General features: G+C 40.1%; 2 protein-coding genes across 4 annotated transcripts; both read left to right on the top strand.

Annotated features, from left to right (window-relative positions):
• The first annotated feature begins 810 nt into the window (after nucleotides 1-810).
• Nucleotides 811-3,847, top strand: LOC103481437 (putative vesicular acetylcholine transporter-A). Its single transcript, XM_008436871.3, has one exon. The coding sequence runs from the start codon at nucleotides 1,478-1,480 to the stop codon at nucleotides 3,032-3,034; it is 1,557 nt and encodes a 518-aa protein (XP_008435093.1). The 5' UTR covers nucleotides 811-1,477; the 3' UTR covers nucleotides 3,035-3,847.
• A 756-nt stretch (nucleotides 3,848-4,603) lies between these two features.
• On the top strand, nucleotides 4,604-21,966 carry chatb (choline O-acetyltransferase b). 3 transcript variants are annotated; one of them, XM_081600665.1, is made up of 16 exons: nucleotides 4,604-4,871; nucleotides 6,174-6,267; nucleotides 7,527-7,718; nucleotides 8,111-8,229; nucleotides 10,009-10,062; nucleotides 10,176-10,356; nucleotides 13,863-14,040; nucleotides 14,135-14,304; nucleotides 14,382-14,482; nucleotides 14,560-14,688; nucleotides 16,524-16,592; nucleotides 17,359-17,481; nucleotides 17,567-17,708; nucleotides 17,935-17,997; nucleotides 18,690-18,827; nucleotides 19,687-21,966. In XM_081600665.1, the coding sequence occupies exons 2-16, from the start codon at nucleotides 6,223-6,225 to the stop codon at nucleotides 19,951-19,953; spliced, it is 1,971 nt and encodes a 656-aa protein (XP_081456791.1). In that variant the 5' UTR covers nucleotides 4,604-4,871; nucleotides 6,174-6,222; the 3' UTR covers nucleotides 19,954-21,966. The 3 variants fall into 3 exon arrangements, with proteins under 3 accessions (XP_081456791.1, XP_081456792.1, XP_008435091.1); XM_081600666.1 differs by having other exon boundaries at nucleotides 6,171-6,267; XM_008436869.3 differs by lacking the exon at nucleotides 16,524-16,592 and having other exon boundaries at nucleotides 4,605-4,871.
• The last annotated feature ends 281 nt before the right edge of the window (nucleotides 21,967-22,247 follow it).

The raw sequence follows: 22,247 nt of genomic DNA, 5'->3' as shown, positions 1-22,247 counted from the left end.
ATAATTATGTTTTCATAATAGTTTCAGCTGTGAAACAAACAATCATGAGATTGAATCTCCTATTTGTGGCTTTGACACTCAAAGTCATGACACTGGATATAATAATTATTTTGGAAGTGAAAATCACAATTTACCACCTAAGATGTAAGACTTAATGTCACAATTTTGAGGGTTAAAGTTATAATCTTTATGTTATATCTCACATCACTGCGCTTAGTAGTCAAAACTAAGTTTTGGAGTATCATAATTGGAAGTTGTAATGTCTAGTTATTCTCTATTATTGGTTTTCAGTGGTATATTTATGTGTTCCAAGTCATATTTGTGACATTCAAACTTATCATTTTTACTTTAGATTTCATGTCATTGACTCTGAAAATGCAAATAATATACTATCATTCATAAATGTAACTATGAATCTCAGAATTATTCATTTGAAAGTCAAACTTCTGAATTAATGACAATCAATCTTGCAATTCTGACACTGAATGTTACACGAGCATGATATTCAGTCATAATTCTAACTTTAAATCTGGAATCTGTTACTTTGACCGTCAAAAATATCAGTTTGATGCTCAAAATGACAATTTTACACCTTAGAATTATGAACTTGAAAATGAAAATCGCAACTGAAGTTAAAAATAATGACTATGAAACTCAAGATTAAATTTCACAATTATCACTTATAACACTTGTGACCAGTTTATGTATTTTGGGTGCCGGAAACACAGAAGCAAAAAGCCAGTTTTTTTTTTTTGTTTTTTTTTTGTTTGTTTTTTTCCCCTGTCTTTGCTCTTCTGGTCATCACTTGCTCTCATTGGCTGAAGTGATTGTAGAATTTCCATAAAGGAGGCAAGTGGCGAAAGGACTCACTCGGTGGCAAGCCGGTGGTGCGTCACAACTCCTTAAGAAACAAACACAAAAAAAACGGGTGGAGATAGAGGTGGGAGGAAAAAGAGGACTAAAATAGCGCAGAACCTGCGGGTCAATGTCCACCAATGGCCACCAAGTCATTTGTGGTCTCAGAGCGGAGAGCAGAAAAGTGCCACAGGTGATGGAAGACATGAGCTGCTCTGAGCGTCACAGTGTAAGCGGGTAGAAGGTGGCGAAATCAATCTCTGCATCGAAAACTTTGCCATGTGAAGAAAGAGGCTCAAAGAAAAAAAAAAAGAAAAAACTCTGCAAAGTTGCAGAAGTTGAATCTGTTTAACCACGTCACTTCTCGGGAGACCATGAAAGTGCATCGCATGAGAACAAGTGGAGGAAGCTGCAGAAAGCCATCTCTTCACCGATGAGGCAGCCAAGTTCCCCTGCGCCTCTCCCTTTACGCACAGGCGAGGCGAGGCAGGAGACCACCACATCAAGACGCTGAAAGATCGGAAGCACAACTACTTTTCCTTTCTTTTTTTTTTCTTTTTTTTTTTTTTACTAAGACTCTTAACTTTTTAATAAGAGAAAGCGGAAGGGGGGGAAGCACATCATGGATGGAGAAGGAGGATCGTTCGGGCTGGCAAGATCAGCCGCTGTAAAACTCTCCGAGATGGGCGAGAGGACCAAGCAGCTGGGCTCCGCGATGAAAGACCCTCACCAGCAGAAGCGGATCATATTAGTGATTGTTTGCGTGGCTCTTCTGCTGGACAATATGCTCTACATGGTCATTGTGCCAATTATCCCAGACTATCTTGCTGACCTGGAGAGCGAGCAATCAGAGCACGTCCACTTAGTGCTGCACCCCAACACTTCCTCAGCCAACAGCACAAGTCAAGACAAAAGCAACAAGGACAATTTGGACATCCAGATAGGTGTCCTTTTCGCCTCTAAAGCCATCCTGCAGCTCCTGGTCAACCCACTCTCAGGAACGTTCATAGATCGAGTCGGATACGACATCCCTCTCCTCATCGGGCTAACCGTGATGTTCGTCTCCACCTGCATTTTCGCCTTCGCGGAGAACTACGCGACGCTGTTCGTGGCCAGAAGCCTGCAGGGTCTGGGCTCAGCTTTCGCGGACACCTCCGGCTTCGCGATGATCGCTGACAAGTACACGGAGGAGGCAGAGAGGAGCCGAGCGCTCGGCATCTCCCTGGCGTTCATCTCGTTCGGGAGCCTGGTGGCGCCTCCCTTCGGGGGCGTCCTGTACGAGTTCGCCGGAAAGAGGGTCCCCTTCATCGTGCTCGCCTCTGTCTGCCTGGCTGACGGCTTTCTGCTGCTTACTGTCATCAAGCCCTTCTCCAACAGGACTCGGGAGAACATGCCAGTGGGCACCCCGATATACAGACTCATGATAGACCCCTACATCGCCGTGGTGGCCGGGGCGCTCACCATGGCCAACATCCCGCTGGCCTTCCTGGAGCCGACTATCGCCAACTGGATGGAGACCACCATGCACTCCACTCAGTGGGAGATGGGACTCACCTGGCTGCCGGCCTTCTTCCCTCACATCCTGGGTGTGTACATTACTGTTAAACTGGCCGCGAAGAACCCCCACCTGCAGTGGTTCTACGGGGCTTTAGGCATGGTAATCATAGGGGCCAGCTCATGCACGGTCCCCGCATGCAAAACTTTCGGGCAGCTCATCGCCCCGCTGTGCGGCATCTGTTTCGGCATTGCGCTGGTGGACACGGCGCTGCTGCCGACACTCGCGTTCCTGGTCGACGTGCGCCACGTCTCCGTGTACGGCAGCGTTTATGCCATCGCTGATATCTCGTATTCGATCGCTTACGCCATGGGTCCGATAGTGGCCGGCCAGATCGTGCACAACCTTGGCTTCGTCCAGCTGAATCTGGGCATGGGTCTGGTCAACGTGCTTTACGCGCCGGCGCTGCTGCTGCTGCGCAACGTGTGCCAAATGAAACCGTCTTACTCGGAAAGGGATAACCTGTTAGACGAGGCTCCGCAGGGGCTGTACGACACCATCAAGATGGAGGAGGTGAGGGCTAAAAAGAAGGGCTACAGTTCGTCGGGGAATTGCTTGTCGGTGGACGAAAATGGGTTCGATCCCTTCAGAGCGCAGCAGTCCTCCGGTCCAGAGTACACCTAGACATTCCCGGCGGTGAGGAGTTTGATTCTGAGGAAGAGGCAGAAGGTCCTAAACTAGTGATTTCAACTTTTATGTGTGTACAATATAAAACACCCAATCAAGAAAATCATGATTGTGTGAGATGATTGCCAAAGCATCTATTACTTTCTTTCTTTCTCTCTTTTTTCTTTTTCTCTTTATGTCTTTCTTTGTTTCTTTTTTTATTTATCTCCTTCCTTCTTTCTTGTTTTCTTCCTTCCTTCCTTCCTTCCTTCCTTTCATTCTTTCTTTCTTTTTCCTCATACTGTGTCAAAAAAAAGTCTACGTGGCGTTCGTCAACAGGAGTTTTTGTGAGAGAACTCGTTGAATTTGTGTGTACTACTGAGTATTATATTAAAAGAATAAAGACAATAATTAATGTGTGGGACCAACCAAACTGTAAGCAGCACATTCTCTCCCTCCTTCAGCACAGCACAAAAATAATAGAACATTATCTTCTAGTTAGTTTTGCACATCGAAAGGCCTCCGTAGATTAACGATTTTGTGAATTATTCTCCAGATGCGTTTTATTTTTCTGTGGATATTTGAAGATAAGTGTGTCATGGTAAACGGGATCTGTACATGATGTGGGTATATGCACAATGTAGAATTGTTAACGCGTTTGTTTGTTTGTATGTTTGTTTGTTTGTTTGTTTTTTTATTTGTGCGTGTGTGTGTGTGTGTGTGTGTGTGTGTGTGTGTGAAGACGACGGAAACAACAATGTCCTGATGAACAAATGTGTTTATTGGGATGAGCTGTGGTTTAATAAATCTTTGTTTGGATCTGTGTTACAACAGTGGTTTCGTTTTTATTTCACTGTAGCTCAATAAAAAACGGAAACCATCCCATAGATAGATAGATAGATAGATAGATAGATAGATAGATAGATAGATAGATAGATAGATAGATAGATAGATAGATAGATAGATAGATAGATAGATAGATAGATAGATAGATAGATAGATAGATAGATAGATAGATAGATAGATAGATAGATAGATAGATAGATAGATAGATAGATAGATAGATAGATAGATAGATAGATAGATAGATAGATAGATAGATAGATAGATAGATAGATAAAATTTGCGCTTATTTTTAATAATACAAAAACGTCTGTCTGTCTGTCTGTCTGTCTGTCTGTCTGTCTGTCTGTCTGTCTGTCTGTCCAGTGAGATGGTAAAGTTTTCCAATACATTTAAAAAAAAAAAAAAGTCATAGTAGAACAGAGAGTCAGTTTTCTATAGTTGCGCAATAGTATCAGGAACTAAAATGCCGGAAACGCACAGAAACCAGTTTATAAATACGAAAGAAATATGCAAATAGACTTCGGACACCTGCAACAAACTAGTTTGCTTTCCACAATAACCAACTCTTCTTGTTGAAAGCACAACTGCAAAACGTGTTAATTCCAGGAAAGGCACCAGGCTCCCTGTCCACCAGTGGGGCCACGACAGGGAGCCCAGAAACCTGGACTCATGATCTGCATCCAATTTATTATCGGATGCGGCTGAGGGTGGGGAGGAGAGGTGGATGGGAGGGGGGGTGAGCTGTGGGATAATATGTTACGAAGTGATTTCGATGGGAGGAGTTTGTTGCCTCGGGGGAGAAGGTGAATACTAACACCTTCAGCATCTTTTCAAGCTGCGCTTTCATGTGGAGCCGCAGCATCGCGGCGAAGCGATGGTGGTTTTTTTGTTTGTTTTTTTTTATTATTTTTTCCTCCCTGCAACTCGTAACATGAGAGTTGAATGGCGTCTGGGCCACAATGTGAACTTTAGCGCATTCATCGGACTCCCCGAGTGCTGCAGAAACAAGGTAAGAAGTTTTTATTATTTTATTTATTTTTCCCCCTACCACTCCTAAAATTTGATTAATTTGATTTGAATTTAATTTAATTTAATTGTGTACGTATAACAGTGACTTGTCTGACAATATTTATTGACCTGTAACTGCGTATACATGCGTCCGCTTAAAAACATTCAGAAATGTGAAAATATTTAGACCGACTTCTGGTATTTGTTCGTTTGTTGAAAAGTCTAAAGTTTTTTTTTCTTCCGTTTTTAACATGTAACATAATTGACACAATCTTCTTTTTCAAATTTTGTGACGTTACTAAGTTTTTCATTTCGGACATCATTCAAACTTCATATCACAACTATTATTGTGAAGTGGATAGAAAGTGATCATCTAAAGTGATCATTATTATGATTCATCTTTTATTTTTAAGTGATCTAATACAATTTTTTCAACTATATTTTAATTGTTGTATTTTATATATTTATATTTAATTACTTTTGTGTGATTTGGTTAAAATAACTTTCTTTGTAAAGTGCCTCGCGTTGACATGTGCTATGCAAAGCTATGCAAATGAATTAATTATGCTTGTACGTGCTTTATAAACATCAGAATATCAAATTGTTAAGAACTCCAAAAACATTCTGACTTACTTTAGAGAATTTCTTTTTAAATATCGGGGGGGGGGGGTTCCACTCAGTGAAATAAATCCACGTGGGCCTTTATAAACTTTTTATTGTTTGTTGAAAAGTTCATGGGCTATTTTAAGGAACTGATTTGGTCACTTAAAGAGTTTGACATTTTAGGTAAACTGACTACTTTTTGAGATTATTTCTTTTTAAAAATCTGATCCCATAATTTTGCAAAAACACAAGGTTTTGCTGTAAAACAGGTATTCCAGTGCAATCAATCAATGTAAAAAAAAAAAAAGTTTGTATCAAGTTGACTTTAATTACATTGACAATTATCTTCAATTTAATTAATAAAGTAAAACTGGGGCGTCCATCTTTGACACTAGACAACAGACTCTACTTGTTGACTAAATGTGTCAGTCTCTTCAGGAATGAATGATGAGCGTTAGTGTTTAAGCTGAATGCCTCTTTGCGGCGCTGAGCAGTGGGACGCAGCTGGAATTCAAGGACGTGACGCAAATTGCATTTAAGCTGCAAAACGATGAAGAATGGAAGCACGTCGAGTCATTTCCAAGCAGCATTGATGCATTTCTCAAAGGGGCATAATTTTATTTATTCCCTGTCTTTCTTTCTTTTTTTTTTATCTCCCCTCCCTGTCCTCTTTTAAATGTTGCCCCATGTTTCAAAGCAGGGACGGTCCTGAGAGGTCATTTTTCTCCTGATCGGACTGAACTGCAACAATGTCCGCACTACAGAAACAAGCGACAAGAGGCCAAGACAGCCAAGTATGAAATGTTACTCTTTTTGTTTGTTTGCTTGTTTGTTTGTTTGTCTTCTTAAATTTTGGGCAAATAACTTTGTTCTTCTAGAGTCCAAAATGGGGGGTGGGGGGGATTGCCGCTGCTGAGTTCAGTACCGCGGAGAGCGCACAGATCAGAGACCCCATTTGACCACTAGGGGCGTACATTTCAAAACTGTCTTCAGAGAATCACTCGAAAACTGCCGTTATTTCATATTATCCCGTCACAATCACGATTTGGTTTGTTTGCTGAATAACAGAATCACTATCGTCATTTTATAGTTTCCATAACAACCACTTTTGTAAATATTTCTTCTCATCCACTGTGGAGCCTCATTTCACTACAGCCTCCAACTTATCAATATTTACCACTTGGCTTATAAACAGTGTGCACATCGACATCAGACAGAAAACATAATCACTTTGCATTTTCTAGCAAAACCCATGAGGTGGTGGAATTTATTCTAAGATAAGCCTGGGAGCCAATGGGATTAAATGTTAACTCGGACACTAATGAAACTAGATTCATTAAAAACATCTTTATCTAAAGAAAAAAAATACCCTAAACCTGTGGAAATACATACAGGTGTAGTGTAGGTGTCATTGGCGAAACACACATTAGTGGCATGGATGCCATAATATTTCTGGGCTTTTAATGATGGACTTCATGCATTATTGTTTTTCATGTTTTCAAGAGTTTGAATTAATTTTTGACTTCCCCTCTCCCCCTTAAACTCCACAATCCAACAAAAGTTACTTTGAAAGTCAAGTCGGTTGGGTTTGGTTGATCCCACCAAACACAACCGACTACATGTAGACATTAATCGCGTCTTTATGCCGTTTCACCTTTAACTTCCCAACCAGATTTTGTGTTATTTAGATGTAAGATGATCCCTTTAAAGGAAACACTCAAGCCATTCATAAACTGGAATGTACTAGAACACCAGTATCATGGTCCACAGTGCATTCAGTTTTACATTATACATTCTGCAAAACAAACAAATTAACTCTACCGTTTTAGCTTTTTGGTGGTTGTCATTGGACATTTAGCCAAATATTATTCGGGATGGATGCACATTTGAGTCTCTATATACAATTTTGTCAATTTTTAGGTTAAAGAAATTCTATAAGGCCTGACTGCAAGCTGAAAAAAGAACAGTTTGAACCATCGTCAAAAGTCAAGAATGAGTTTTACGATGAGTTTGTGGAGACTTCTACCCAACAGTGTGTTTGTTTTGACTTCAGGTCTTGCCGAAGGTCCCTGTGCCCCCACTCAAACAAACCCTCGACACCTACCTGAAATGCGTCCAGCATCTTGTGAAAGAAGAGCAGTTTAAGAAGACTAAGACCATCGTGGAGAAGTTTGGGGCTCCCGGAGGTATCGGGGAGATCCTTCAGAAGAAACTTTTGGAGCGGAAGGACAAAAAAGCCAATTGGGTAAAGTTTTTTAAAATGTCTCTTCCACTACTATAAATGTTCCGTTGAGAGTTTTTCTTGCACCAATAAAGCTTCTTGCACCTTTTTTTTTTTCATGAATATGTGTATGTGTTCCTCCTTTGTGTATATAACAATATTTCACAAGTTCAGTCACTAAAAAGGATTTATAGAGCATTCCCTTGTCTTTTGCCACCTCATTTTTCCCATATGTGTCTGGGTAAGAGGTCGAGCTCAGTGAAGTCCATCACACTCCCACTCCTCTTTTCACCTGGTGGATGATACACGGCATTGTTTTTCTCTACTCCATTGCCCATTGCTTTTATATCTGAAAGCAATAGAGCTTTAAATAAAGAGCAATATTTCTTACAAAGTGTCCCTGTGCTTCCATTCAGGTCTATGACTACTGGCTGGAAGACATGTACCTAAACAATAGGTTGGCCCTGCCAGTTAATTCCAATCCTGCCATGGTGTTTCCAAAACAGGCTTTCAGAGATCACAAAGATGCTCTCAGGTATATGCTGCTTTTTTAAATTTTCCAAGTCATCATAGATTTTATTTCAGTTTGTTTGTAGCCAGGATGAAGGACTGTGAAAAATTTCTACAAAAGTAACACAAAAAAAAACAAAAACTCTTTACATCTTAAACAAAAGATTGAAGTATACAAGTTTAAACTCATCTGAATCCATCTGCACAAAGTTCTAATCTTTTAAATATCAATATAAAAAACCCTTTTTCACTTAATTTCTGGTTTGACTCTTAAGATCTTTTATTGGGATTTTATATGACTGACTGAAAAATACTGCATCATTTTGAGTTGGAGGGAACATTATGAATAAATTTATGCTTCTTTACACTAATATGGCTTTATAAATAAAACAATATCCCAGATTTTGAACATCTCATATACAACTGACAAAATGTAGCATGTGGTGGAAAACCAGCATTGCACATAACCCTGAATGCATCATTTCCACCACAAAGCATAGTAAGTGGGAGCATCTCTGTCTTGGGGATGTTTTGTTTTGTTTTCTAAAATTAATTAAACTAAACAGAGAGCAGCCCTGGAATAAAACATGTTAGAGGCTGCAAAAGACTTGAGACTGGGGCAGAAGTTCATCTTCCAGCACAACAAATGCTCTAAACACACGGACACAGCTACAATAGGAGGATTACATTAAAGCGTGCTCATCTGCTGAAATGACCCAGTCAAAGTCCAGACCCAAAACCAATTGACAATCTGTGGCCAGACTTGAAAATCGATGTTCACAGCTGCCCTTCGTCCAATATGATTGTCTTAGACGTCTTTAAATGAGGTTCTACTAAGCTCAGATGTATACGGAGCACATGCCACACATTAGAAACATTTTGGAAAAATGTAAAAATAAAAGAATCTTTGCTTCAAGTTTATTTACGTTTTTCATTCACAAAGATCATCTATTTTTGTTGTTGACACCTACTGCTGTTTCAACAAAGCGTAAATAATCAGAGAAAAGCAACAGGAAGGAATATGCAGCAAAGCAGCTTGTAGCATCAGTTATACAGGCAGCATCAATCCTGTCAGTTGCAGCCTGTTGTGAGGGATTATCACAATGTTCCTAAATTCCACATTTATCACAAACAGTATAAAACATACATGTTGAGTTTTGTCAGCTGTTGACAAGGTTTATGTTCATTTCAACAGACAGAGACGCTGAATTACAGTCATGCCCATTTATTAAGCGAACCCTGCTCTAACAGGCATGAGGTCTGCTCCGTCCATCTCTGCAACCCGACATCAGCTTTTGTCAGCTCATGACCCACAAGCTGAATGTTTCCAGAACACACACACACACACACACACACACACACACACACACACACACACACACACACACACACACACACACACACAAAAGCAGCTGGATACCTACTGACACGGCCACTTATTAGATCGGGAGTGACAGGGCCAAGCTCTCCACAGAGACCGCCGCTCAGGCCTCATTCAGAGGGTTTGGTGTGCTGCAACTGTCTCCTCTGTATCGATTTGGCTTTGAACGTAATAACACTGAGACAAATGACATACAACATAAGACCTGACAAGTTTGCCTGCTCACACACACGCACACACACACACACAGATAAATGCACGCACTGTATCCTAGTAATTTACCATGATTTGATTACGGTTAGCCTTTTGAGAGATGAGACATTATTGAATTATACTCACCAACCAATCCTCTTTGTGGCTTCAGTGTTTTACACCGAACATTCGTTGTGTTTTGAAAATTTTACCTATTTCTGCTCCCCTAAGATTTGCTGCTCGTCTCATCTGTGGGGTGTTAGAGTATAAGGCTCTCATTGATGCGTAAGTCCAGTAACTGATCAACTACCACAGTGTAGATGCTTCTGATTAATCCTGAAAACCCCTGAACAAAGAGCCGGAGGTCTGACTCAAATGTCTGTAATGGTGTGTCTTAGGAGAAAGCTGCCTCTGGATTTTGCTCGAGGCCAGTTAGCAGGGACTCCTCTGTGCATGGAGCAGTATTACCGCCTCTTCACCTCCTACCGCTACCCGGGGCTGAAGACGGACACGCTGAAGGTCGACTTGAACGCTGCCTCCTCGGCGCCAGAGCACGTGATCGTGGCGTGCAAAAACCAGGTGAGTTAAATGGCTTCTAATGGGGCTTTTTACACCGCATCACACTTCTAACTGAACATAATATTGCATTGTCAATACAATTGATGTAAATAGTGCGCACAATGCTGTTGAAATGCATATTTGTTTGTGATTTGGAGTGCCCACAGATGTAAAATAATACATTTCACATAATTTTGATTTAATTTCAACATTCAGTCTTCTTTGGTTTGCACCAAAATCAAGATCTTACTACCATCAATGGCATCCCTTATCTTAAATATGGGGCCCAGACATCCTTCTGGATAGCCTTGGCTACAGGGTCAGTTCAAAAAGGCAAAAGGAGGCTACCTCCATGTGGGCCATGCACCAATAAGGATGGATCTTCCATTGCAGATGTGGCATAAGAGCTGTGGTTAGAGGTCAATATGCTGGTTGAAGCTGCAACCAGAGGTTGTAAAAGTAGACCAACAGTGATGGACGCCATCATGCTCAACAAGGAGGCCTTTAGGACCTGGTCGACTCCTAAAGCAGCTGTCAAACCAGACAGATGGAAGGTGCTGTGGTGAAGAATCGGGACTGGAAGAATGAAGTCCTGGACAAAGAAAATACGGCGACGAGCTTGGATTAGATCTGCTGGTCAAAGGAGTCAGTTAGGGCATCTGATGAAGATACGTCCAAGGATGTTCACTGAAAGGTTTTCTGAGTATGTACCAAACAGGAGAAAGTCTTAGTTCAGACCAAGACCACGATGTAGAAGGTACATTCAAGGAGATCTGGCAAGGAATGGATGTTTTCATCATGAGAAAATAGTCTCTTGTACTCTTCATACACTTGTAGGGGGCTGGATTGATCCTCAAGAGTTATCCTCACAATCTGATCAATTTGAGGAACATTTGCAAGATAACCTCCTGACCACAAGGAAAAAAATATTGTCCAATCACCATTTTTTTAAAATCCCACAGTCTTTGTAAGGTAATAAAAGGTTTTATGCACTTATTTTGTCTCTTCCCATAAAATGTGTTATTACTGATAAATGCCATTTTTATGAATTAGAAAAAGGTACGTACAAAAGTCCCATCCCTTCACATGTGGTATCATTGAAAAGCCCTAAATGTCCTCTCCAGATACCAAAAGGAATTAATTCAGTAGAATGCAGGGGGTGGGAGATATTCAAGTTTAGAAATGTCCTCTACAGAGGACAAAAATGAACTAATGGTAGTCAAGAGGATAGAGTTAGTAAATAATGACAAATAAATAGCACATTATGCTGCAATTTAATCTAAAGATGCTCTCATGATTCTTGATCATATTTCAGTGCAACTGTTAACTCCAAACATAAGAATTTTGTACATTTTACCGCTGAATTGTGTAAATTAGTATGGGATGTAATCATTTACTCTTTGCTAAAGCTTCAGTGCAACAGATTTGACAACATCCTGACCACCAGATGTATTATGTCATCACTTTGACTCCAACAGTCCCTTTCATTTGATTAGCAACAATATAACTTCTATTTGACCTGGAAGCTTCATCTGTAATTTTAATATTGTCTGGGAGAAGACATTGAAACTCCAGTGTGGTGAGCTACACATGGCTCCGTGTCAAATTTTGAGGTTTAACAAACACAGACGCTTTCAGGAAACTGCGGTTTTGTTATCTGATGTTACAGTGTCCATTTGAATAGATTTTTCTGATTACGTGGACGAGGAAGTAGGCCTTCTAAATGACAGACAGCTTTTTTATCCATGATAATAGTGACATGTATCCTCTTTTGAGTTGGAAACCAAAGCTTTAATAGAGCATGTAGCAGCTAAGAGGGGAAAAAAACCCACCGATTTACATGTTTTAAGACATGAAACATGCAAGAGAAACATCAGCAATTCTTGTGCGTATTTATAACAGTTAGAGGATATCTCTCCTCTAACTGCAGAATCTGAACTCCACTCCAGCAGAGGCTGATAGCATTGCAGTAAAGTACAACTAGAAACATTATTTGTGACTTTAAATGTCTTTTATGAGAGATTTTGTGGTTTAAGACTTAACTGTTCCCAAAACAGCTTGCCTCATACCTTGTGTGTGCCCGGTGCCGTCTCGTTTCCCCCAAAGCACAACAATCCCGAGCAATTCTCATCATTCACACAAATGCATGCAAGCCAGCGCCACCGGCATCTGGAGGAGCTCTCACCTGGAAACGGCTCTGGGAGCATTCAGCAGTCTGTTGAATATAAAGGTCTGTCTCTGTGGAAACAGGAAGGAGTTAGCTTCATTACTGCTGATTAAATCTGCCACTTTGCTTTAGCTCTTCTTCCAGTAGCCTTATTTTTAATGAATGGCAGCAGAGGAGCTGGATGCGAACAACTGGGCGTCTTTAGTTCCTGCCATAACTGTCAGTGCCACAGATAAAAACACTTATTTGCCAGGCAGCCATTTTAACAAATTACAACAAAGCCTTGCCAAAGTGTTCACATGCATTTGCTTTTTCCTCCTGAGTCCGTATTTCACACAATCACATTTTTCCGCAGTTGCAGTTGGAAATAGCTTAGTCTCAGTCAGATTGGATTAATAGAATCCCTTAATGGTATTTCCAGAGACCCTCCCAACATGACGCAAAAAACAACAAAAAAAGCAAATAAGAAAATCTTAAAATGAGCTCTAAAATGCAAGTGAAGGAGAGCCAGGTTATGGGGTGATGTGCTCCCTGTTAGAGGCTGAGCAGCAGCATTCTGAACTGCAGACATTTGAGCTTGGACTGGCTGACTCCAGGGTAAAGAACGTTACAGTAATCAAGCCAGGATGCAATGAAGGGATGAATTACTTTTTCAAAATGTTGTTTCAAAGGAATTGGCTGTACCTTTGCCAGCTGTCTAAGGTCGTAAGGACAGGATTGCAGGATTGGATTCATGGTTTTCATTTAATAAATGAAATCATTTAAATGTGCATTTAGGGTTTCTTTGCTGGTATTGAAATTTGCTTCATGATTTGATGATGAGCCAAAACAGCAAAAAATAGGGGAGTAAATACTTTTCCACAGCTCGCATTTTGTTAGTCTGAAAGTTCAGTTGCAAAAGGAGAGTTCCCTCCTTTTGCATGTTTTCAGTTTCCACTATGTGATTTTGGCAAACAGCTAAAAATAATAAAAGTTTCTCAACAATAGCTCTCTTCTCATGCCTTTTCCACATAGGACTGACTGGTATTTGTCCTGCAGAATTTTACATCGGGGCTGTTTGTTGATCTTCCACAGATTATTATTGGTCTTCTCACTGCTTCTCTCATTAAAGCTCCTGTCAGTTGACGTCTATTGAGTTGTCATGCTCTTTCCATTTCAAAACCTAACTCTTTAACGTATCCAAAGCTTTGGATGCACTTTTGCTGATTAACCCTTGAGCTGTCTGCTGTGCTTCTTGGCCCTCAGGATTCTGTTTGTTCATCAGTGTCATCTAACAAACCTCTGAGACCTTCGCAGTACTTTAGACTGAGATGAAATTACGCTTTGATTGCTAATTATGAAATCTATTTTTCCTCATTAGTTTTTCCTCTTGGATGTAGTCGCAAACAACAAGCAGCTCAACGAGGCGGAGATCTTCCTCCAGCTGGAGAAGATCATGAAAATGTCAGAAAATGCTGAAGAGAGACTCCCTCCTTTTGGGATCCTGACCTCAGATGGAAGGACTGAATGGGCACAAGCCAGGGAAGCACTAATAAAAGGTCACAGCACCTCCTCCGCCTTCCTCACTACTTTCTTGGGTTTGTAATAACCTGTCAGACATGTAAACTCCCCCTCCTCCCTTCCCGTGTCCAGATCAAGCTAACCGTGACTCTCTGGCTCTGATTGAGAGCTGCATATGCGTGGTGTGTTTGGACGAGCCCTGCGGCACTCCGCCCAGCGACACCAACAGGGCGCTGATGCTGCTGCACGGTGGCGGCCGGGAACGGAATGGCGCAAACCGCTGGTATGACAAATCAATGCAGGTGAGGTTTTGACACGGTCACTTCACTTTGTCTTCAACCTTATGATCTGGGCAACTATTTACTCCGCCTTCTCTCAGTTTGTTGTAGGAACGGATGGGGTGTGTGGGGTGGTGTGTGAGCATTCCCCGTTTGAGGGAATAGTCATGGTGCAGTGCTCAGAGTTCCTTATGAAACGCATGTAAGTCAGCACCCTACAGCGACTTGCCATGCCAGTCAATGCATCTGACACAGGCAGGGTATTGTTGTTGTGATCAGAACAGGGAGTCCCTCCAGGACGGTTCAGCCGTCCAGCACCAGAGCACTACCCCCTCCAAGGAGGCTGCTGTGGAAATGCAACTCCCACGTTCAGGCTCTCCTAGAAGCATCTGGAGACAGACTGCAGAGGCAAGAACACCGTGCACTAAAGTTTCCAAATCTAAATTTACTAATTCAGTGCCTTGTCAAGGTATTTATATCTCTGGAAGTTCTGAATTTGTTCAATCAATCAAATTTGATTTGTATAGCATATTTCAGCAGCAAGGCATTTCAAAGTGCTTCGCATAATTAAAATAAAAACAGCATGTGACGTTGAATAAACAGTGAGAGAGGGAAAGAGATTTTAAGAAAGCATTAAAACGGAAACAGTGAGAAAGAAAAATAAAAATAAGCGAAAAAGTTAAAAAGATAAAAACATTAAAGAGATTTTTAAAAAACCCATCAAGAACATCAAAACCCACAGTCTAACCCTAATTTAGCCATAAGCAACTCTAAACAGGTGGGTTTTAAGTTGAGATTTAAAGGCACTCAGTGTTTCAGCTGTTTTACAGTTTTCTGGAAGTTTGTTCCAAATTTGTGGTGCGTAGAAGCTGAATGCTGCTTCTCCTCGTTTGGTTCTGGGGATGCAGAGCAGAACCAGAACCAGAAGATCTGAGGGGTCTAGATCAGTGGTTCTTAACCTGGGTTCGATCGAACCCCAGGGGTTCGATGAGTCGGTCTTGGGTTCCGCGGAGCCTCTGCCGCGGAGGTAAAGACACACTTGTGTAAAGTCGTGATGACGCCCCGCTTTGCCATCACTTGCTGCAGAGGATCACGTTACATTGCTTAGCCAATCAGAGCTGCGGAGGAGCCCTGATTGAAGGAGCTCCACTCTCAGCATGGATTTGAACTTGTGTCTTTATTTACTTCAGCAAAGTTCACAGTTTTTACCAAATTGTGTAACTTTCGGTGTACTTCTAAATCTGCTCCTTAGTCGCATCTTTTTGGGGTTGGTACTGCCTCTAGTGGCATGGGGTGGTAACACAACTAATATAATTACATTACTAAATCAGAATACTGGAAAGTCTTCATTATTTATTATTAATTTTTCATTCTCTTAAGAATGTAGAGCTAATTAAATGATCTAAACAAGACCTTAAAGTGGTTCCAGTTTCTCTCAATGGCCAACCTGTTCAAACTATGGCAAATTTTAAATACCTTGGGTCGTTCCTGGACAGTCAGCTTAACTGTGCTGAAAACACTGACTAGATTTTGAACAACTGTTCTCAGAGACTCTACCTTATAAGAAGACTTAGTGATCTTGGGGTGACCCAACTAGACTCTAGTTGGATCACCCCTATGTTTTGAATTTGGGGGGGGGGGGAAATCACATTTTATTTATCACTACAGAAGGGTTCAGTGAATGCACATATGAAACTGGTGGGTTCAGTACCTCAAAAAAGGTTAAGAACCACTGTTCTAGATGGTTGGTACAGCAATAACAGATCTTTAATGTATTGTGGTGCTAAACCGTTCAGTGATTTATAAACTAACATCAGTATTTTGAAGTCTATTCTTTGAGCTACAGGGAGCCAGTGTAGGGACTTTAAAACTGGTGTTATGTGCTCTATCTTCCTGGTTTTAGTGAGATGTTGCCATGTTACGGCAAATTACTTTAAACTTGATAGAAATTTGAGGTAATAGACCAACATGAATAGTGTGTTAATTGTGAAGTGGAAGGAAAATGAAATTTTTTTTTTAGTTTTTCAAATTATTCACAAATAAAAAATTGAAGGTCTGCATCGGTTGTATTGTCTTTGATTTGTATTCCACCATTCACTGTAATTATAGCAGCAAGCCTTTTAGGGTTTCCCTGAATTTTTGTATATACCTCTTTCCAAACCAGCTCAAGCTAAGTCAAAGTGGAGGCAGAGCATCTGCGAACATCCATTCATCCATCATCTATACCCGCTTGTTCCATGCAGGGTCGCGGGGAGGTGGTGCCCCTCTCCAGAGGCCACTGGGCGAGAAGCGGGGTACACCCTGGACAGGCTGTGAGTCCATCACAGGGCAACACAGAGACACGCAAGGACAAACAATCACGCGCACACACTCAGAGCAGTTTAGGGGGCCAATCAACACTCATGCTTTTGGACTGTGGGAGGAAACCTGGAGAAAACCTGGAGAAAAACCATGCATGCAGGTGTAAAACATGCAAACTTCATGCAGAAAACACCCCAGACTGGGTTTCAAAACCAGGACCTTGTTTCTGCAAAGAAGTGCAACAAACTGCATTAACATCCAGAACCTCTGTGGACAGTAGTTTTCAAATTCTGTCACAAATTCTCAGTTGGACTACGAATTTTTGCTTTTTGAAACCATTGAATTTTAGCTCTCTCTATGCAAGTCTTTAACAGGCTCCCTTCAAAGATTTCCCAATATTTTGTTTAATCTTTGTTCTCATTAACTTTTCTGTTCTGGCTGAATAAAAGCCACACACTGCCATTACCATGTTTCATAATGGGAATGGTGTGTTTGTCTCATCTATCCAGCGCACCGTTTTTCAAGAGTTTGTTATGTTTCCTACACGGCTTTTCCAAAAATTTTGAAAGCTGCAAATGCTTTTCCTTCCACTTTGCATTTGTATACCTCTTAATGTTGGTCTATCATATAAAATCCCAACGGAAAACATTTAATTTAGAGAGTATAATGTGACAAAATGTGTAAGAGTTTAAGGGAAATAAATACTTTCCGAGGCACTGCGATTACAGATATTCCTCTTTCACATTCTGTTTCATACTCTTTCATGTTTCACTTCAGGCTGGTGAACAATCTTGATATGGATGTTTTCACATTTGAAACTTACGGAAAAGAATTTATCAAAAAACAGAAGATGAGCCCAGACGCATTCATACAAATCTCCTTGCAGCTTGCTTTTTACAAGTAAAGTATACCACTCGCGCAGTACACGGTAAACACCATGCAGAACGTGTAAATATAATCGCTCATTTCAAATCAAAACCGTCAGATGCAGAGGAAGGCTGGTGTCCACGTATGAGAGTGCTTCGCTTCGCCGTTTTCAAGAAGGTCGGGTAGATAACATCCGTTCAGCCACAGCTGAGGCCCTGGCCTTTGTGAGGTCCATGGCCGACGAGAGGGCAACTTTCACAGTGAGTCATTTGTCTCACTTTCTCCCTGATAATCAACTCCCAGAACAATGGCCACCTGTAAATGAGACAGGTGTGAGCAGCCAGTTAGAGGTACGCCAAACCAACTGACTCCAGTCAAACAGATGATCTCCCTGCAGATTTATCCAACGCATGAAGCATAGCATGCCGCACCGCTTGATGCGTTTTACGTTGCTTGAAGAATATACCTTGTGTTTATCTTTGCAAGGACTCTGAAAAAATGAAACGACTGAAGGATGCAGTAAAGGCCCAGACAGACTACACAATCGCAGTGAGTATTGTGTCTGTTGGAAAGGTTAGGGTCAAGTATAAAAATGTATTCTGATCATTTTTCACAAGATCATTTTGTAAAATCTTGTTTTAAACTTGTTTTCTTTTACACTTTTGGTCAATATATTATAAAGTAGGCTTAAAGATGCAGCATAACAAACCTCAATCTAAAGGAATACCACAACAGAAAAGAAATGACATTACTGGCCTCAATCAGTCTGGAAAGAGTTTCATTCACATTTCTTAGGCTTTGGGACACTAACAAACTGCTCCAAGATCGATTATCCATAAAAAAAAAACAAAGGCCCGTTTTACATTCGTTAAGTAAATATCTTGAATGTTCCAAACACATCTGGGGAATATTCTTTGGCTGATGAGCAAAAAGGGAAACATTTTGGAAGATTTGTATCCAATTCACTGAGCTGAAAGGCAGAGCTCTCGATTCCAAAGAGAACACACCATCATCACTTTGTGATGTTCTGGAGTTTAAAAGCAATGGAGAAGCTTTGACCAGATTTTAATGCCTAAAAATATGTCCAAATTAAAAAAAAATTGGATCAAAATTTCTCCACAGCAACATCTTTGATCACAAATGTTTGGTGGCTGTTTCATAGAGCTTGACCAGTATGAAACTTGGGCTGAGCCTCTTAGCATTTTGGTTTTCTAATTGTATTGATTTTTTTTTGCCCTCAGGCAATTACAGGAATGGCAATAGACAATCACCTCCTTGGACTTCTGAAGCTCTCAAAGCAGCTGAACATGGAGAAGCCAGAGATGTTCTGCGACGAGACATATCTGGCCAGTAACCATTTCACCCTCTCTACTAGTCAGGTACAATTACCTACTATTTATTTTCTAAAAAAAAAAAAAAATCCTCAAGTTTTGAAAAGTACTTGAATGAATTTGTAATGTCACCTTTGCTTCAGTGAAGATGCAGTTAGTGTATTCGGAAAGAGAACTTTTTAAAAAGCGTGATTGCTAAATCTTGTACGAAACAATAAAAAATGCGCAACACCATTTTAGAACCAATTAAGATATTTAGCTCGTCCAGTTGCACAGACTCATGCTGATGGCTCAGTGTTTGTTGCAAGCAGTCTTATTAATTTTAGACTCCAGTAAAACGAGCTGCCTCAGCAAAACGTTTGGTTTTTCAGACCTCTCTTTTTCCCCCATTGGACACTTTCTTGGCAGCACTTAACGCCCACACTTTAAATAATTAGTTTTTCTTACACAATGCTTTAAACGAGCTCATGCATCAGGTTGATGAAAGGAGCTTTAACGATAAGCTTCCACAGAACCTGGCAGTTATAGTGCTTGGCTAGGAGGTAATTATATTAACTTTGAGCATCGGGGAAATATTTTTTAGCCGCAAACAAAAGGAAAAACTAACTGGTCACAAATCCAGTAGAGCTGAAATATAGCAGAACTTGTTAGCACAGATAAAAACATACACTTATCAGTCACCTAATACACAAAAGAGGATATTTTATTAATCAAAAGAGACATGTCAGGTAAAAACAGAGAAGATCTAGTTGTGTCCTGTCCTGAGTTATAAGAAAATTTTACTCTAACATTACTTGACTGTGAAAAAATAATGACAACTTTTTTTTAATACTTGGAAAAAAAACATTAAAACATCAAAGTGTCCAAGCCACTCAAAAATCCCTGAACTGTATGTGTTTATCTGCAGGTTCCTACAACAGTGGAGATGTTCTGCTGCTATGGGCCCGTGGTTCCCAACGGCTACGGCGCCTGCTACAACCCGCAGCCGCATCACATTGTCTTCAGCGTGGCGAGTTTCTGGGAGAACACGGAGACAAGCTCGGCCGTTTTCGTCAAAGCCCTAAACGAGGGCCTGTTGGAAATCAGGGATCTGTGCAACAGGAGTGCAGCTGCAGCTACCAAACCACCGGAAAGCAGCCCGGCAGCTGGCCAGCCTCGTAAATCAGGAAAGTAAACTATATACAGATAGAACCTCCCCTATACTCACCTAATCGAATCTTAGATTTAGTCTCAGTTGGCCTGATAGTTCAAGAAAAATGAAAAGCCTTATAAATGAATATTTAACTACATAGAAAAATATATGTACATCTTTAGAAAATATACAGAATAGAAAAACGAGTAGATAAATTTCTTTTCTGGATGCGTAAGAATGATGTGGGGTTCAAAACTGACTCTGGTGGACTGAAGTTAGTCGGTCTGCTGCACTTAAGGAACTTGAAGCCATGTCTGTTCGTAGCATCAGTCTGAGGATTCAGTCCTCAGTCTAAGAGTTATTTAAAAAATCCTTCCTGTGTATATCACATCTAACTTACACCACATGAAGTATTAACATATAAAACAGGATAGCAACTGAAATCTGAATAGAGTATAGTATAATTTATTAATGCCATCTGGTATTTGTGAATGAGCTTTCCCATTTGATCTACACTGTGATTTTAAATGTTCAAATATATAATGTATCAATATGTGCAATTTATTATTTTTTTAATCATAAGCTTTCCAAAGAGATATGTATATGTGAAGTATGTCTTTTAAAGCACTTTAACACACATACACTCATAGACATATGTAGTTGAAACCAGATATATACGTACACCACAGGTGATGCTTGGAAGCCTCTATTTTATTTAATTATGATGATGTTCTGCGTCCAGCTGACTTAAAACCTCACATTTAAGATTAGAACATTTCCTCATGTTTTCGAATAGAAGAAAACATTTTTTACAACAGAAATTGGGGCTTCATGAAAATGACGTACAGGACCTGCTGGAAGGTTGTTATCTTGAAAAGGTTCTTCAAATCTGACAAACAAGCCTAATTGAAATTCATATTCTAAGTCAACAATTAAGATTTCACAAAGACACACAACAAATACAAGATGATAACTTATTTGTTAGAATTCCAGTGTAGTATTTGCAAATATCTAGACTTGTTATGTATTACAGCAATAGTGGCAATAATATGTGGATATGTGTTACGAGTCATCAGTGCTGCTTTATTATCAAGTTATAAACCAGTATATATACTTACCATATGTATATATTTAGAATTTGTCCTTTCATTTGCATTTAAAGCAAATGCAATACATGAAATAGATAAAACCAGTTATGTACTGCATATATTAAGCAATCTGTGCAATAATATACGAAGTGCAGTGAGGGTTTTGTGCAATCTGACGGATGCGTTCATTGTGTACACGGAGCTTTTTCATTGATAAATCAATAAGAGTTGCTGTTTTTATATTCAGAAATAAAAGAAACAAATACTTCATGAAGTTATGAGACTAAAAATGTTTATTCGTCAGAAAAAGTCCCTGCAGGTTTGTGCTGTGGGTCTTATTTATTTTGTGGCAATCAGTGTTAAAGGTGTCAAGATATTTACTGTCTTGCTGTGTATCCACAAACCAAAGTGAATGTTTTGTCATTTTAAAGTTTTGTCATTTTAAAGCTGAGCTAAGTATTATACCTGAAATGTGTGTGTTTAATCCTCTATAAAGCTACAACAATTTTGATTAAATATTAATAAAATCTCATTAGTGCAAATTCAGAATGCCTTCAAATGATGTAAAAGTATTGCTGTCATTTGTCTGAAGAAAACACCTATTAATGTGGGAACAACATGGTTAAGATGCATTTGTCACAAATTGTTTTTTTCTCTCGTATGCATCACCCAATAATGTATTTATTGATAATTATAGGAAAAATCTGTATAAATGTGGCTTCTGCTGCAGAAGTGCTCACATCACTTGAATTTTTTTTTCTCATTTTGACAAGCTGCAGCCTGTGTATTTTGTTGGGACTTCGTGTGATGGGTCAACATAAAATGGTACAAAACTGTGACGTGAAAGTAAAATCATAAAGTGTTTTTTTTTTTTCTTGAAAAAAATAAAAATCTAAAGAAAGCGTGGTAAAAATATTAATTCAGATCGCTTTACTGTGAAACCATTAAATAAAATCTAGTGCAGCCAGTTGTCTTCAGAAGTGGTTTATTTCGTAAACAAAATCCATCTGTGTAATTTAATTCCATTGTGAAACTGCTGTGTGAAAACCCCAGTCGAAAACTAACACTGCACATCACCATGATAACATCATCGCAGCACCGACACGTGGCGGTGGAGCCGTCGTTCTGAAATGCAGGAAGAATTTTCCATCAAGACCACATTTACCTCAAAGTAAAAAAAAAAAAAAAAAGAAAAGAAAGATCCATACCCAGACTCAATTGGATGCGATTCTTGAACCACTTGGCGCA

Source organism: Poecilia reticulata, chromosome 19 (assembly GCF_904066995.2).
Source record: "Poecilia reticulata chromosome 19, P_reticulata-male-v2, whole genome shotgun sequence".
NCBI classification, from domain to species: domain Eukaryota; kingdom Metazoa; phylum Chordata; class Actinopteri; order Cyprinodontiformes; family Poeciliidae; genus Poecilia; species Poecilia reticulata.
The sequence above is the reverse complement of the archived record's forward strand: the minus strand, read 5'-3'. Positions and strand labels throughout refer to the sequence as shown.

What these genes read in the sequence shown, in the direction of transcription:
- chatb (XM_081600665.1), top strand. Translation starts at nt 6,223, where the DNA reads ATGTCCGCACTACAGAAACAAGCGACAAGAGGCCAAGACAGCCAA. An exon ending in TCTGGAGACAGACTGCAGAG is followed by an intron (nt 14,689 to 16,523) that starts GCAAGAACACCG and finishes TGTTCCATGCAG; the next exon opens with GGTCGCGGGGAGGTGGTGCC. An exon ending in TTGCAGCTTGCTTTTTACAA is followed by an intron (nt 17,482 to 17,566) that starts GTAAAGTATACC and finishes CAAAACCGTCAG; the next exon opens with ATGCAGAGGAAGGCTGGTGT.
- LOC103481437 (XM_008436871.3), top strand. Translation starts at nt 1,478, where the DNA reads ATGGATGGAGAAGGAGGATCGTTCGGGCTGGCAAGATCAGCCGCTGTA.